Below are 17,294 nucleotides of genomic sequence, written 5' to 3'. Positions count from 1 at the left end.
CATTCTAAGTATCATTGACACACATATCCTGTATTTGAATATGTGTTACTAAGACTTGGTTCAAGCTTGTGATTTCTGAACGGTTTAGTGGGTAACGCAGGTGATGCCTACTGGTAAATTTCGTCAATTTTACAAAATCATCACAAAATATGTTTCGAAGGCTCATATACTGATTTTTCATATTTCTAACTTGACCTAAAATTTGGAGGTGAAAGTAGAGCTGTTCGTAACTGCCCTCCCATTGGAAAATGAGGAAAATATGCCACTCCTACTGAATTATGATGCCCACTGCCCTCCAGTATCTATGGTCTTCCCGCTCTCCGCAACTATTCATGCCCCCACTGCCCTCTTCGCACCATTTAAATTTCCCATTGCAAAAAATGTGCAAGGAAAAACTTATCATTTCGACCCTTGGACATTGCTCCCCTCCTACTACTAGGCGTTTAATCTTCCCTGGAGTTCTATAAACCACGGCATTCCTCTCCCTCTACCTATTTTTCAGTACCCACTGCCAGAAATTTTCTCTCCGCCAACTTTAAAAACTGTATAAATAAATATTCACTTTTCTCCCCGCCCGCGATTCAGTTTTTAAATTTACCCGCCCGCAGAAAAAAAACTGCTCACGAGCACCTATTTGCACGAGCAACTTCGTTGGTGGTACCTGTTAACGCTATGATTTGTGTTTTGTTTACGTATGAAACTTTACTTTATTGCTCAACAACGTGTGAGTGGGGTGAAAGCGAACTCGATTCACCCATTAATTCCGGCAGAAACTAACTCACTACATCACTTTAAAATCTGTCAGATTGTGGTGACATTTGTAAAAGAAAGCCAGTTTCTTCCTTTACAGATATTCCTGTCCAATGACTGTTGCCAAGATACATTGAGGAAGATGTGGTTTGGCAAAATCAACCACAAAGAAGGTTCTGTAAAGGTAAATTTGTTTTTCATAATCAACGGGATGTTGAAGAGTCACACGTATACACACAAAGACATATTTGACCCTCAGCATGTTTAGGAAAGAGGGATATTCTACAGTTCAATTCTCTTTCCCGCCATCAGTTCCACTGATTCAGCATGATTGACCAGGATACGCTGATTTTTCCATGGAAAGTTTGCTCTATATATTATTTTGTCGCAGGTTTAATACATTATTCTCAGCTTTTGGTCATCTTGGATTTGTCATAGTCCACTTTTTACGTTGCACCAGGGTGAGGCATCGATAGTCTGTAAGCATATCTTGGAATGTTTCACATTAAATAAATTAATGCAAAAAACACGATCGGAACTAATTTGGGAGAATTGGATCTTTTAACTGTTCAAATTTCTGGAAAGTGTTAAATGTCTTAGAGGTTAAAGTTGCAATATTACAAATTACCTATAAAACAAGTGTATAGCAAAAAAAGAAAAGCAGATGAGCTTACATTTGCATATTGAACAACATTACTACACTCTCACTTTAGGTAAAATATGTCAAACAAATTCGCAGGCGTTGAAATGTGAAACAAGATCTGTTATTAATTGCTTACGTAAAGGCACAAAATATGTTTCTGATGCACCTTGCGATTTGCAATTTTACAGATTGCAAAAGTATATATTTTGATTATTTTTTCTTCGTCAGATCGTTTGAGTTATGGCTAGTGTCAGATAAATGAAATAATGGAAAGAGAACTTGATCCTCTCTTTCAATAACCTTGCATTTTTTTCGCAATGGATAGAATACGTTTGAATGTTTCGATCCTGTGGGATGACGAACAGTATAAGGTTACACATATTGATTGGCCATGAGGGCAACAGCATACGTCTGCATGATTATCGTTTTCGTCCGTTTCGAGTCCTGGTTGGAAACCACAGCATTCAGTTCTTCTTCAGAAAGTAGGATACACCTTTCGCTTGGCAGCAGACGACAGATTTGTGTACATTTCAGTTCGCGCATGCGCAAGTGTCGTTTTCGAAGTCGGCGGGCATCATTTTTGCCTGGCAGGCAACAGTTTCGACAAATGATGTCTGGTGACGTCATTTACGCGGATCAGCACAAAAAGAACGCATCCCACGTGACTATCAATTGATGAATTAGAACACAGACTGCCGATGAGGTGTGTAATTATGATTTGGATAGATTGTGATTACTAACAACTTTTACCTTCTCGTCCAAGGTGTACACAGTAATTCCTTTTTACTGGGCCATCGCAAACACTGAATGGATACAAATTGGCAATACGAAGATAACTGAAACGTCAGCATCCGCGAGAGGTAAATCAATTATCAAAGCCCTCGAATATTTCTTCAATTCGCCCTGTAAAATAATGCGAAACTCTCTTCACCTATTTGATTTCACTTCTTACATTTCATGTCCTTGCATTTTATAATTTATATTGGTACAAAAATATAAATCTATTTTTATTGATACACATTGAAACCAAACTCCATGTAAGGTATTTGGCGTTTGAAATGACGTAAATATGCACTTTAAAAGGGAGAGCCTTGTTTTGTAGTCTAATCTCGTCGAATTTTGCTTGAATATAGGAGGGCCATTTGCTAAGAAAGATTTATTTCGCATCGAAAAGCCTTGTGGTCAGAAGTTGTTGCCAGTATAATTTTAACATACCCAAGTATCGTTTGTTGAAATGTTTGCAACTATTACTATATGGACAACTGTTTAATACGATTAATATGTGTTAATGTAAACAGTGGAGGATAATATGGCACCTTTGACTTTTATTTGAAGCATTAAATAAAAGTAGGTATAAGTTCAGTAATTTAGCATTTGATGATCTAATTATTTCTAAAATAACCAAACTGAAATTTCAGCAAAAAATTAACTTTGCAAGGTAAATATTCCGTCGGAACCTCGTTCAGTTTCCTTCGCATAACACAGATATACTCTTTCTACCTTATAATTTAATTTCAGGTCAAGGGTGTATGAATTACTTCAGTAATTGCAAAGCCTTTTACAGTGCCCCGGTCACCAAATTTGGTATGCATACCGTAAGTGTGACGTATATTCATAATCAGTGTTAAATTATTCTTAATCTTCTTTTAGAGGATTTCTACAAAACCTCGGGCACAGATAGTTGGACTCTCAAATGTTTACTATTCTTTTCTGATGTACGTCTTGTGGGCTCATTTTTAAGCTCCTCGAGTAAGAAAAGGTTTCGCCCTCTCAGTTTTTCGAAAATCGATTTTTTTTCTCCCCACGAGAGTTAACACAGAGATGGCGGCCATTTTGAAGTGCAAACATCGGTAAATGTTGGATAATTTGTTTCTATAGTACTAAACTTTGTACAGTGATCCATGATTTTATTCTTAATCTGGTAAGACAATGGTTGAAAGTTTCATGGAGGAAATTGGGCAAACGTTTAAGTCCTTTACTGACAAGGCTTGTGCTACCTTAACGTCGTCTTCTAATGTCATCAACACTCAACAGCACTTGATTTCATAGACTTATTTAATGACATCGAGCTGCATTATACGCAGTTCGTGAATGAAAATATTCCTAGTTTGATCAATTAATATGGAAACTGTGTAATCAAGTAGACTGGATATCAAAACAGTTCCAATAACCACTATCATTCAAGGTAAATGAATAATTTACCAGAACCACGGAACAAACAGAAAATGAGAATATCAATAGAATCATCCTGGACCACAAGGCCTAGCTTGTACGATCTAATGTGTTCAAAATTATCAAGGAAGCCTACATATCGGAAATGTTTTGTCAAGAAAAGTACATCCCCTGTGTTAGTAACAAGGCTAGTAAAACACATTGTTTATATCTTCTATCCCACCAGGTTTCATATGCCATGTTTCTTATGCTATATGCGTATGTCATGATATTTTGTCCCCTTGGTGATCATTTCGATTTGACGGATATATTGTTGCATGTATGGATTTTGACAATCTTCATGGAGATCACAAGACAGGTAAATATAACTCTCAAAAGACACATCTATCGAACACTTCGAAGAAAGCAGATCCGCGAATACACATGTCATGTAAGGTGTACATAGTACACCAGCGTCGATAACAGAGAATGCATTGTAAATATATATATATATATATATATATATATATATATATATATATATATATATATATATATATATATATATATATATATGTGTGTGTGTGTGTGTGTGTGTGTGTGGGGGGGGTGTTTGTGTGTAGATGTAATGTGTGCCTTGCTGAAAGGCTACATGTCCTGATCATGGATATACATAGGCCAAGCCTTCTCAATACGCGTTCGTAACTAATCTGTAAACGCAGACATGATATAATAAGCATTGGCAGTCAAATGCCCTATAACGCACACTCATGCTGGATCCACCAATCAAACCAAAGGACTGAAAGGTCAGTGAACATAACAGAGATACTCTGAAAATCAGATGAATCAAGCCACCTTTCATGTCAGGACACCTGTGGCATTTTGCACAAGTTCGATTTTATGCAGCTTTTATACCGATTATACCTATAATTATTACCCTATCTCCTCTTCATTCAACTCTATACTCTTTGCATCTTTTCCGTAGATGTTTTCTCTCTACCGCCACGGGCATGCTTTCCGCCGTGTAGACCACTTCTTGGAATGGAAGAGCACATCCCGGAACAAGCTCTCGATGATCACAATTGTTACCCTGATTGCCGCTTTTTGTTGTCGATGGTTTGATAAAAGTGTTCTGGTATCGAGATTTTTATACGGTGTTAACTACTTTCTCTTTACCATAAGAGCACTGCGTCTGTACACAGGAAGTAAAACACTGGGTCCGATGGTGTCAATGATAAAACACATGGTAAGGTTTTTAATGTTTTGATTGTAACAAATACACGTTTATACCGTAATATGCATTATATATAGGTGATGACAAAACAAAGTTATGTCTCTGTTTGTCTCTGTCTGTCTGTCTGCCTCTCTCTCTCTCCTCTCTCTCTCTCTCTCTCTCTCTCTCTCTCTCGTTGATAACATGAAAACAGTATTTTACGTCAAAGCTGGGAGGCATTAGCAATTGTATTTTTTTACCAGAGAACGTCATTTTTCTTTCACCCTGTGTCACGTGTATATGTTTTGTTAATATCAGAAGTGGAGCAACTCAATGTTAACATTAATTACAACCCCTTTTTTGATAGTTTTTCAGGACTTTAGAATTCATGGCCGTATTTATCATTTTCGTCATTGGATACGGCGTCGCAGTTCAGGGCTTTTTAGCTAGACATTCTGGAGAAAGCCTTTCGTTTGGAGTGTTTGTAGATGTGTTTTACAGGCCATACTTCCAGACTTTTGGAGAACTCTTCATAGAGGATTTGCCTGGAGGTTAGTGATTGACATTATTTCGCTGGTTCGTTGCCATTCCTCTTATAAGAATACAATGCATTGGAGGCTGTTCCAAATGGTGCTTCAGTTTTATTCCATGTTTTATAATCTACATTTTACCTATCCTTTCTTACTCTCATTTTAGCTGCTGACGATGATGTTGATCCCAGGACAGCGATTACCATAATGTACACTATACTACTTGCCATTTATCTATTTCTTGGCAATGTTCTACTATTGAATCTATTGATTGCGATCTTCAGGTAATGTTATATTCTGCATACAGCATATCAAGTTGGAGAGTGGATCGATGGTTTGATGAACATGCAAACAGAAGACGAATCAATCAATCAACAAATCTATTGAGCAATATATCAATTATTTGATTGGTGAACGGTACACATGTATTTACATATTTGCGAGGATTTCAATGCATACATGTATGCATGCACGCAAACATTCTACATACATACATACATCTGTTACAATATAGTTTCCATGACAAAGTTTAGAGTTAAACGAATTGCTTTAGGATGTAATTATGCTTGTTAACATTGTTACTTTCAGTCGTGATGTTGAAAGAGTCCAAGCCGAATCCTTGGAACTCTGGAAATTTGAAAGTTATGTATTACACCAAGAATTTGCGAGGAAACCCATCCTTCCTCCACCTTTGTCACCGATAGTGTACCTGTACTGGCTGATCAAATACATCTTTCGCAAGTGTCGGAAATGTTGTTGTAAAAACAAAGTCAGTAAGTAATGTTCAACTATGAAATTTAATCTAAGGGCGTAGATCTTCTAATTATTTTCGATGGGAGATGTTTTACTTGAACGCTGTACTCATTTCATCTCAATTCATATGCATGAAGTTTTGTAAGGTTTGATGGGCCAAAGGCCTTATTGAAAGGCCCGGATGAAAACCTTATAGTATCTGATCTTTTCGCTGCTTTACAAGTCAAATTGAAACCTCGTCGGAGAGTTAAATTTCTGTTCTCTGTAGAAGGACTAACTCAAGACAACAAACATGCCTGTAGCAAGTTCCTTGAAGCACTTACACGCGATTTGTGAGGCGCATAATTGACTGGAATATTGTCTGCAATCTTATTGAAAAGTCGAGAAAAGGATATGAAAAATTATGACATTATTAACCAAGAAGATTTAGCTCAGTCTGTAAACTGATGCTCTGTGAACAAGTGCTCGTATGCGACCTTGCCATTACTTCCAGAGCGCAACACGTAAGCATGTTATTATAGTGCATATTGTAGGCAACACTTAACATTTATGGGAATGTTGCATAATTGGGAGCGTAACCTCTGACCCCTCCACGTCACTTTCGATCCTTGCCATTATTTCCAGAGCGCAACACGTAAGTATGTTATTATAGTGCATATTGTAGGCAACACTTAACATTTATGGGAATGTTGTATAATTGGGAGCGTAACCTCTGACCCCTCACGTCACTTTCGATCCTTGCCGCCAGTGTGTTGACAGTGCCCAGCGTGTCGTTCTTCCAACACGTTTCTTTATGATCACCTTTATTGTGGCTTGTTGACTTCGCAAGAGCCTATGCGTTCAGTTGTTCCAGCATTAAACTTACCTCGAGGCTCTTGCCTTACCCGCCAAACCCTGTGTCAGTGTCATTTCTCTTTGAGCGAATAATTAAAGATTCTGATACGTTGTTGCAGGTCCAGTCAAAAAACAGCAGAGCGAGCGACTCAGGCGTTTCCATAAAGCCTGCTTGAAACACTATCTCAGCAATGAAAAGGACAAGCTGCACAACTCTATCGATGCCAGAACCAAACGACTTGAAACGGCGAGCAAAGAATTGCGGGTACAAAATGAGAAAATCGTGGAGAAAGCGTCTAAAATCGGCGATAGTACAATCGGAATCGGAAACAGAACGCGAAGAATAAAGAAACGTGCGGCAAATATCAAAGAGGATACAGCCCAGCTCGTTATCAGGTAACAAGCAGTTCAAAATGACATTTATGGCAAATTGATTAAGGAAAAATTACAGTAATCTTTCACAATCAAGCAGAATTGTCGACTTGATGTTATTCTTTGAATTGAAGTAGAGTCCCCAAATAACCTGACATGTCTCGTTATTTGATTTTAAAAACAGATGTTAATCTCAGTATGCAGTCATAAGAAAGTTACTGTTCCGAATTTCCCAACTATTACATCACGAAAGAAAGATACATTTCTCTGAGTCTTCAAGTCCGTCCAGACCGATGACAGGCAAAAATCTGTAAGCTCTAGAGCGTCCGAATGAATGTTTTTTCCCATGGAGCCTTGCCTTAAACTGTCCCTGAATGATCACAAACTGGAAAATTTTCTCAAGCGTAAACATTCACGAATGGAGAATCTACAATTTTTTTCCTGAAAATGAATTTAAGAATGTCCAAATCTAAATTTCATATCATAGATATTTTAAATCATCCAGCTTATAAATTACATTTTATCTACCTTTGACGAACTGAAAATTGTTTCGAATCTATCATCAACTTTGCAGGCAAGAGGACGTCGCTGGGAAGATGCAATCGCTGGAACAGCATATAGAGGAATGGGAGAGCGATGGTCGCAAAATATCAGCCTTGGTTGAACGGTAGGTATATTGATTGGTTTACACCAATCGCTATGAGTACAGAAAATAACATTTTTCTCAGAATCCTTTGCTTCCAATGTTTTCTTTTCTATTTATTGGGGAGGAGGGGGGTGTGGTTGATAAATAAACGTTGTTTCATTTTGTCCGTGGCAATAACAGTCATGATCATATACCTAGATCTACATGCCTTTGTAAAATTGCGGAGAAAAGCTCCCTCACGTCTACTTTTTACAGTATCACGCCCCGTCAGCTACGTGCAGGCGAATTCTTATCCCTAGCCCCATTTCTACCTCTGGTTGCGCAACCAGTGATAGAAAAGACGTAGGGAACGTGACCAGACTATATGCAGGTGCTCAAGCGCTGGGTCAGAGGTCGCGCACAGGGGCTGAATCTTCCAGTATATCACATTACGAAATCTCATCAGAGCTTGCATTAAGGGAAATAGAAATGCTTATTACCAATATTTTTACTTGGTAAAAATCTTCCGATGTCCCACGTTTTCTTGTTTTCATGATATCATCACTGTTACAAACCTTACAGTGAAAAATTTAAAATAATAATGGCTTTGTCTGACACTATGAAATTCGTAAAAAGTGGTTTTAAGAAATTACTGCGCACAATTCAGTAACTAAGGGGGGGGGGGGTGTTCCCTGTCTTTTACGAAGAAATAATCAAATTGTCCGACTACATTGAAGTGTTCACTAACTCCTGATTCGTAGCGGTTGTTTTACATGACAACCATGGCAAAGATTTTATTTATCAGTCTTTATTCATAAATTTATTTATCCATTTATTTACTAGATGCATGGTGCTTTTTATTCGTTCTTTAATGTAAACATATCAATTTATCATATGTTTTTGTATTGTACACTTTTACATATTTTCCAGACAACAGGATGATGTTGGTGAGTTAAAGAACAGGCTGATCGATGATTATTTTGCAACATTGTCGCCAAGGTAATGTGTACATTTCTGTATTTACTTCTGTAAATTTCTGGAGGCTGACATGCTAAAGTATTTGATTACAGATAATACGCGCCCCCCAACAGGAAACGACAACGTTTGGCTCAATCTTTCTTCAAGGAGACTTTTAAACCAATTTTTTGCTTTATCAAGAAAAATTCGGGTCACCATGCAAAGTATGTTATTAGGAGAACAAGTTATCCCCAAACATCTATATTTTAAATTAAGATATACACTTATTCAGTGCGAACTCTATAGCGGAACACTGAATAATTAATTTTTTCCAGAAACGAGACAGTGAAAACTTTGTTAGCTGTCTATGCTTCGAAGTCTACACAGTCTGACAGGGAAAGTATTGTAAAAATTTGAGTGTCAGAAAAAAAGAGTTCCCAGGGCGCACTTTACGTGTAAGCTGATCATGGTTATGATCCAAACTTCATTTTTGAGAGGGTTTTGAGAAGTGATACTCGACGACTCCTTTCCCGTCAAACTCATGGAATTATCAGAATTATTCCATAAACTCAGTCCTTTTTAAATAAAATCTATTTGCGCACTTACTTTAGATTGACGAGGATTTTCTGTTACCTATGCAGGATTGAAGAAATGAACCAGATGTTGGTCTCAATCAACAAACGCTTCCAGGATGACTCAAACAATGACTCGGATACACAAAATGGCAACGATTCTCTAAGTCAAGTCCACCCCGATGCCACTGGAGATGACGGCTCAGCTATCAAAGAGATACAAGAAAGGTAATGTGAAATTGCCATGATGATCAATATTGTCAAAGTCAACACTTTGTCTTTGGTAAACTTGGCAGTAAAGTAAACTCTGTGTTTGAGACGATAATCGATAAATAGCACTTCATACGATGATCAATATTTCACAATGTTGATCAGCAGAATAAAAAGTCACGAAAGTCTCTCACCCCTCACCCTTGACTGACTTCAACTCCGAGAGCTGGGCTCCTTTATGGTAGGCGAGTGAGTGCGGCCGCTCGCAAAAATTGCACGCCCCACTTTAAACCTAAAAACTCTTTATTTTTGGACCCCACTTAAGACGTCTATAACCTTTCCCCAAGGTGAAAGGTTATATCGCTGTAGTTCAAGAAGTATTACAGGGCAAAAGTTGGGTTCATTCACAGCCGGGGCAAAAGATAAGCAAACTTCAAATCAGTTGTCGCTATCGAGGTCAAAATTTGCCAGATTTATATACTGAAATTTATGTCTCTTGTCAGACCACGTGTGTTAAGACCTCTCAGTGGTCCCTTAGTTCAATTACAACAACGGGGACCACTTTGAAGTCGGGGACCACTTAGAGGTCTTAACACACGTGGCTGACAAGTAAGCCAGAGGGCACACTGTAAAGTTAAGTGTTAAAGGATAGAACACCAATTAAACGCCTTTTGTGTAACACTTTTTGAACGCGTCTAGACGTTCAGAAATTTAACACTATGTGTTCAACCAACGTTCAATTTTTGAACACCACGTGTGCAGATTTTGAACGCTACGTGTTCATCAGACATTATATTGAACACCATGGTGTTCCATATCAGAACACTCGTTGCACATGAAATGTGTTCAAAAAATTGAACGCATTTACGCGTTCAAAGGGCTGAACACTTTTTGAACGCATGGACGCCGTTCAACGTAAGTGTGTTAAAGGCTAGAACACATGATGCGCGCTTGTTGAACACCTTTAATTTTGGGCGTTCAGGGGGGTTCAAGCCTGGAAATAACATTACAGACCACTGATATTCAGTAAAATTATTTTATTCTAAAAATACACAAAACATTTATACGGTAAAATACAATAATTTACTGTAAAATGGGCAAATAAACATTACTACTTTGTATGTAAAGTTTGTCAGAGGAAACTACCAACGGTGTTAACACCCTCCTATCAAAAACATAAGCAATAAAAATCCCCTCAAACACTGTAGATCGTTTTAAAAAATATGAACAAAGTAATGACAAAACTGGTTTTATTTAAATATTGTGGATTACGTTTTATGTTCATACTTGTTTAAAACATACAAAACTCATCTGAAAAAGCTCACAATTTGGCTTACTTATTTAGTCCAGTCAATCTACGAGATTTTGGCACCTAACCCACCACAAATTGCAACAGAATTTTTTTCTTCAGAATGCATTTCAGAGAGGTACCCAGAACAACATATTAAAAGTTTACTCGAATCCACCTTGGGGAAATATGTCTAATTTGCATAAATCAAATATGGCGGCCAACCATCCAACAAAATAACATAATTGGCTATATATACATATCAAACAAGCTATTTCAGTGATTTCGAAGTCTGACACTAGTTATTTGGCTCAGGGAATTATTTTGGAGGTATAATGTTTCATATAGGCACCTCAATAATTTGCATAATTCCTAATATGGCGGCCAACATTCCTACAAAAGATATTTTCGGTCATATGCCACGTATAAAAACAAGCTATTTCAGTGATTTTAAAGTTAAAAGTATATTGCTTAGGCATGGACAAACAATTTCGAGATGCTATGATTTGCATAGGTAATTTCTTAATTTACATAATTCCAATATGGTGGCAAACATACCTACAAAAGATATTTTCTGTCATATACCACGTATTAACCCTTTGTGGCGCCAAAGTCTATTTTTGTCAACCTTATAAAATGTACCACAGTCAATTTTTCTGCTTTTTGCAAAAGTTTAGTAAAAATATGTAGTTACTGAAAAATGATATCCATTTGGTCCAAAATATGAAAAAACGTATAGAAAAGGTCACAGAAATTGGTAAAATATTGCATTAACATTTTGGTGTAAAAATTACAGCAGTCAAAGGGTTAAACAAGCTATTTCTGTGATTTCAAACTTAAAAGTATATTTCTTTGGCATGGACAAATGATTTTAAGGTGCAATGATTTGCATTGGCACTTCGTTAATTTGCATATTATTAAAATCCAATACAAAAGAAATTTTCTGTCATAAAATGTATTGAACAATCTATTTAAGCCATTTTGAAGTTTACTTATATTTCTTGAGCATGAAGAAACACCTTTTGCGGTTCAATGTTTTTAAAAGACACTTTGATGATTTTCAGAAATGAAATATGGCTGCCAAATTAATGCCTATAAATAAGGTTATGGTAGAGTTTTTAGGAATAGGAATGTAAAGAAAAACTGTCAAGAGGGCACTGCACTCAACGCACTGTATTTTGCTCAAAACATATTTTTGCAAATATTCTTCCAATTTTTATTAATTTGTTAACCCAAGATTAAAAATTGGTTAGGTTCACATTTTAGCTTGGCAAGCAGTCGTAAGTTGCATGATATAGAAGGGTTAATGTATGTAAATGTGTGCAAATCACCCGAACTCCTGCTTCCCTTTTATCCGAATTTCAAGATTTCCAAAGAATATAACTCTGTTCTGGCTGGGTCATATTTTCTGAAATTTTCACATTATGTTTTTAAATGCTATATAACAAACTATTTTTGTTTTGCAATCAAATTCTTACATTTTGAATTAGAGGCATTTTTATTTTGCTAACCATGATTTTAAGCACTTTTTTGAGTGTCAGTCGTTCAGCCCATGCCATTTTAGAATGAGGATATACTCTTGTTTCAAGTGAAATATTACATTTCACAAAATAGTTTGTACGGGTTTCCTTGTAATCTTAGATGAGAAATATTCCTTCAAAAAACACTGTGTTGGCAACGTGCAGCTCCACATGAAGTCCTTGGACATTTATTTCTAAAAATGTGGAAAATATACAATAAATTTTCTTACAATAACGATCCATTTACGAATAAAATTTATTTTAATAGGTGTCTGTGATACCTGAATTCATTAAAATACCCCATAACTATATTGTATTTTGAAAAGAATATTAAAGCAAATTTGGTAGACTTACATATATGACTTCCGAACGGATTAAACACGTATATGTTGATGTGCGTTTACTATTGAGATGTAAGAAAGTCATGCAATTTTAATTATTTGTGATTTTTCTAAATATGACAACCGTTAATGATTGTTAGTCATCTAATAATAATCTCTTTCTGAATATAACATTGGATTCATCTGTGTACGGCATTATTTGTGATTTTTATAGGTGCTTTATACTCTACAGTGTTAAAACATGTAATATTTAATGTTTAATGTTTTAAAAAAGTTGTGGACAAAATCTTTAGATTTTAATTTAGACTGAACCCCTTCCTTATGGACAAGTGCATCTTTGGTACATCCCCCTAGACGATAGGCAAGAATTAATCGCATATAACAGCAACATACAATAAACACAACAAAGATAATAAAAACGCAAAAATAAAATAATGTGACCAAAAATAACACATGCCACAATACGACAATTAAAACTTAGCGCTGATGCAAACAATGTCAGACTCATAAAAACTTGATCAACACACAAACTCACAAAAATTGAAAATGCACGCTTAGCAAAGACTTAAATTTAATTCAAACAACTCATTAGCCCAACAGAATCCAACTATTACACGATACAAACATGTACATCTGGAAAAATGACAGTTGGAAAAATGACTCTAGATGTACTTCTTTGTATTGTGTAATAGTTGGATTCTGTGTTTGGATTAATTGTAAGTCTTTGCTAAAGCATGCAGTTTTCAGATTTTTTTTTTTGAGTTTGTTTGTCCATAAAGTTTTTATGAATCTGACATTGTTTGCAATAGTGGTAAGTTTCAATTTGTGTGTGTTACGACATTTTTATTTCGGTCATATCATTTTTCTGTTTTCTTAGCTTTGCTGTGTTTATTGTATTTTGCTGTTATGTGTGATGACTTCTTGCCTATCATCTAAGGGATCTTATAAATGCACCCATCCATAAGAAGGGGGTTCAGTCTAAATTAAAAACTAAAGATTTTGAACACGTCTTTTTTTAACAGTAAACATTACAGATAACATGATTTGACACTGTAGAGTGTTAAACACCCTTACAAATTACGAAAATGCCGCACACAGTTGAATTCAATCTTATATTTAGAAAGAAAATATATCATTCAGAAGACTAACATTCATTAACAGTCATCATATACAGAAAAATCAAAACAATTTAAACATGAATGTCTAAGGACTGGTAACAGTTTCTTCTTGATAGTTTCCTAGTGCTAAAAACTATACCAAAACCGTTATTTATATTAGAAGCTATTAAGCCGTGGGGCATTAATATGGCAGCCATATTTAATTTATGCATATTATCAAAGGGCATTTGTAAAAATTGAGCCATTGAAAGTGTTCTTCATACCCAAGAAAAATATTAAAACTTTAAAATAGAAATAGAAATAGCTTGTTTAATGCGTGGTATATGACCGATAATGTCCTTTGTAGGAATGTTACCACCATATTGGATTATGCAAATTAAGAAATTACCTATGCAAATCATAGCATCTCGAAAATCGTTTGTCCCTGCCAAAGAATATATACTTTTAACTTTAAAAACACTGAAATAGCTTGTTTAATACGTGGTATATGACCGAAAATGTCTTTTGTAGGAATGTTGGCCGCCATGTTGGAATTATGCAAATTAATTAAGTACCTATAAGAAGATTATACCTCCAAAATAATTCCCTGGGCCAAATTACTGGTGTCAGACTTTGAAATCACTGAAATAGCTTGTTTAACATGTGATATATAGCAAATTATGTTATTTTGTTGGATGGTTGGCCGCCATATTTGATTTATGCAAATTAGACATATTTCCCCAAGGTGGATTCGAGTAAACTTTTAATATGTTGTTCTGGGTACCTCTCTGAAATGCATTCCGAAGAAAACAATTCTGTTGCAATTTGTGGTGGGTCTAACCCTATTTTGACTGGACTAATTGTGTTGAAAATGCATACTCCATTTTTGTAAGATGGCTTCTTAAAGACATTTGCTCTTGTATAGACAATTGTAAATTTTGAAGAAAAAAGTTAGTCAAGGCTTCTCTAGTGCACATGGTATATAGTTGTCCACACTAAGTTGTCAAAGTGTCACAGTATGGCACAACATGCAGAAAGTGGGGAAAGTGGGTCCTTGGCAGGATAAAACCTATTTCCTTGTCCAACGAAGTCCTTCATAAACCAAAAGGTTTGTTTGTTTGTAATATCTTTAAATAAACCCTGAAATAAATCGGTGACATTTCAAAAATCTACTTCTCAGAAATTAAAAACATATTCGAAAAGCCCTTTCAAATTCTGGTGTACCCTGCTATTAATTTTTATACAATTGTTTTACCAAAAATGGTAAAATTCGCCCTTAAAATAAAAGAAAATGTAGATTTCATATTATCTTGAATATATCACATTCTGGTGATCCCTAATATCTTAAAAATATATGAAATGTCTTTAATGTCTTAAAAATACAAAGTTGCAAATTTCTCCATAATTTGAACAATCTGAAAAAGGCTATCAGTAGACATCTATGTCCTAAATATCAAAACTGTTAAATTAGCAGTTTGAAGAAGATTTTTTAAAGATTTTTTGACCAAAAATGACAAAAAATGCCATGAAATATAAAAATTTGAATATTTCATCACAGTTAGCACAAATTTGACAAAGGTCATTATTAGGGACATGTTTACCAAATATTGAAGACGTCAGTAACAGAGAAGAAGATTTTTACCAAAAAAATAGCAAAATCAGCCTCAAAAACATAAATGTGCATATTTTATCATAATTTAAACATATCTAATTAGGGTAATCCCTGGGAACCAGTAATCCAAACATTAAAGGATTCGTTTAGGCTGTTTTGAAGAAAAAACTTGTTGTGTACAAATTTGAGTACAATGCTACACATCCACTTATTTAGCTGACAGCAAAGCTAAAAAGCAGTTGCTAAGAACAAGAAACGTGTTGAGCTACATACTAAATAATTTTAGGTTTGATAGCATGCTGCGATCAACTGAATGTTACAGGGGCATAAGCTTTCAAAAACGTGAAGTCTCCCTCATCAGATGCAAGGGGGAATGGAAAATTGAAACAGAAAGGGACAGAAAATTCAGAGTGAAAATTTCAGAAAATTCAGTAATTCAGAGTGGACATTTTACTGTGAATTTTCTGTCGCTTTCAGCTTTAATTTTCATTCCACCCTTGCATCTGATGAGGGAGACTACACGTCTGTGAAAGCTTATTCTCCGGTAACATTTAGTTGATCATAGCATGCTACCAAAACTTAGATTAATTAAGAACACAAATACAGAAACTTATCAAAATTCAGTTACTGACCCTTGAAAGTTTAAATCTACATTAGAGATGAATTGGGGTTCTCAAGCTTGGTTCCAGATAGCTACCTCTTCTGTACAACTCTTGATTTTCAGTTAAGTCCATTTTTTACATCCTGAAAATAATGCAACAATAGGTAATATGGCGAGATGAGACTTTCTATGAAAGATAAGGGGCTGAGGGGAGCCTCTTTTCAATACTGTTACAAAATATTTTCTTATTCTTGTCATCAACTGATTTAACTAAAAAAGCCAAACTCTCATATGCTGAAACAATAAATTGTATACTCTATGATGCTTAACTGATGTTTTACATGCGATTGTGTCTACTTAAAGACATGTGTTAGCTGTGATTACGCAGCGGTACTATGCAAGGCGTATCGGGTCAAGGATTATCGCTACAGTGTGTTACGATGACCCTTGACCCGAGTGAGATCGATCGATAGGCCATGGCCAAAAGTACCACTGCGTATTCACAGCTAGTTGTTGGTTTACCAGCCACTGAAAGAAAAAGGTTTCTTCTTCACGTAGTTAAGCTATTTCACAGTACAATACAATTAATTTCAAAGGATAATAATACAGATGCTTCAAAATCTAAAACCTTTTACGATTTTGGAGAGAAAACTTACCCTTTCTGGTCTTGTTTCCGCACGATCACGATTTCAGCGTGCGCTTACAAGAAAAATGTCGCAACTTCCGATTTGATGCATCATGGGATAGGAAAAGGAACAAACTTGAACACCAAGTGTTTAGAAGTAGAACGCCTCTTGCACGCCGATGTTAAAATTAAAACGTTCATGGTGGTTTTCTGATTGTCTTTTCAAATTTTCAAAATTTCAACCCGTAATAAACGTGTAAAATTATTTTTTATACTTCCTTTTTTAGAAAAACATGCTTTCAGCAATTGTAGACCGGAATATTTTTCACTTAGTGTGAAATTTGTCATACCAAAATCCGTGTACGTATGCCGGACAGCGAGGCAGTAGTAAAGTTAATATTGCCATTATAACAGTTGCCAGTTACAATCTTTTGTGTTTTTTACTTGTAAAAAACACAAAAGATTGTTAACTGTTTCAGAGAATTGTAAAATTTCTGTGATGCTGAGTTTTTGAACACTTGAAGGAGATGGTTGTTAACACATGGTGTTCAGGTTTAGAACATCATTGTTAATAATATGAACACTAGTGTTAACAATATG

General features: G+C 35.7%; 2 protein-coding genes across 2 annotated transcripts in view; one reads left to right on the top strand and one right to left on the bottom strand.

Annotated features, from left to right (window-relative positions):
* The window catches only part of LOC139120482 (insulin-like growth factor-binding protein 7), a 200,108-nt gene that overhangs the window by 30,583 nt on the left and 152,231 nt on the right, over positions 1-17,294 (bottom strand). The window lies entirely within an intron of this gene.
* The window catches only part of LOC139120478 (transient receptor potential cation channel subfamily M member 8-like), a 32,451-nt gene that overhangs the window by 5,552 nt on the left and 9,605 nt on the right, over positions 1-17,294 (top strand). The window contains exons 8-19 of the mRNA XM_070684932.1: positions 851-934; positions 2,157-2,253; positions 2,912-2,988; positions 3,792-3,923; positions 4,530-4,790; positions 5,125-5,308; positions 5,454-5,571; positions 5,876-6,060; positions 6,994-7,270; positions 7,821-7,913; positions 8,802-8,870; positions 9,470-9,628. Of these exons, the coding sequence (XP_070541033.1) occupies positions 851-934; positions 2,157-2,253; positions 2,912-2,988; positions 3,792-3,923; positions 4,530-4,790; positions 5,125-5,308; positions 5,454-5,571; positions 5,876-6,060; positions 6,994-7,270; positions 7,821-7,913; positions 8,802-8,870; positions 9,470-9,628 (1,736 nt within the window). The remainder of the gene's footprint in view (positions 1-850; positions 935-2,156; positions 2,254-2,911; positions 2,989-3,791; positions 3,924-4,529; positions 4,791-5,124; positions 5,309-5,453; positions 5,572-5,875; positions 6,061-6,993; positions 7,271-7,820; positions 7,914-8,801; positions 8,871-9,469; positions 9,629-17,294) is intronic.

The sequence above is a fragment of the Ptychodera flava genome, chromosome 20 (assembly GCF_041260155.1).
Source record: "Ptychodera flava strain L36383 chromosome 20, AS_Pfla_20210202, whole genome shotgun sequence".
Classification (NCBI taxonomy): domain Eukaryota; kingdom Metazoa; phylum Hemichordata; class Enteropneusta; family Ptychoderidae; genus Ptychodera; species Ptychodera flava.
This window is presented reverse-complemented; position numbering and strand designations above follow the sequence as displayed.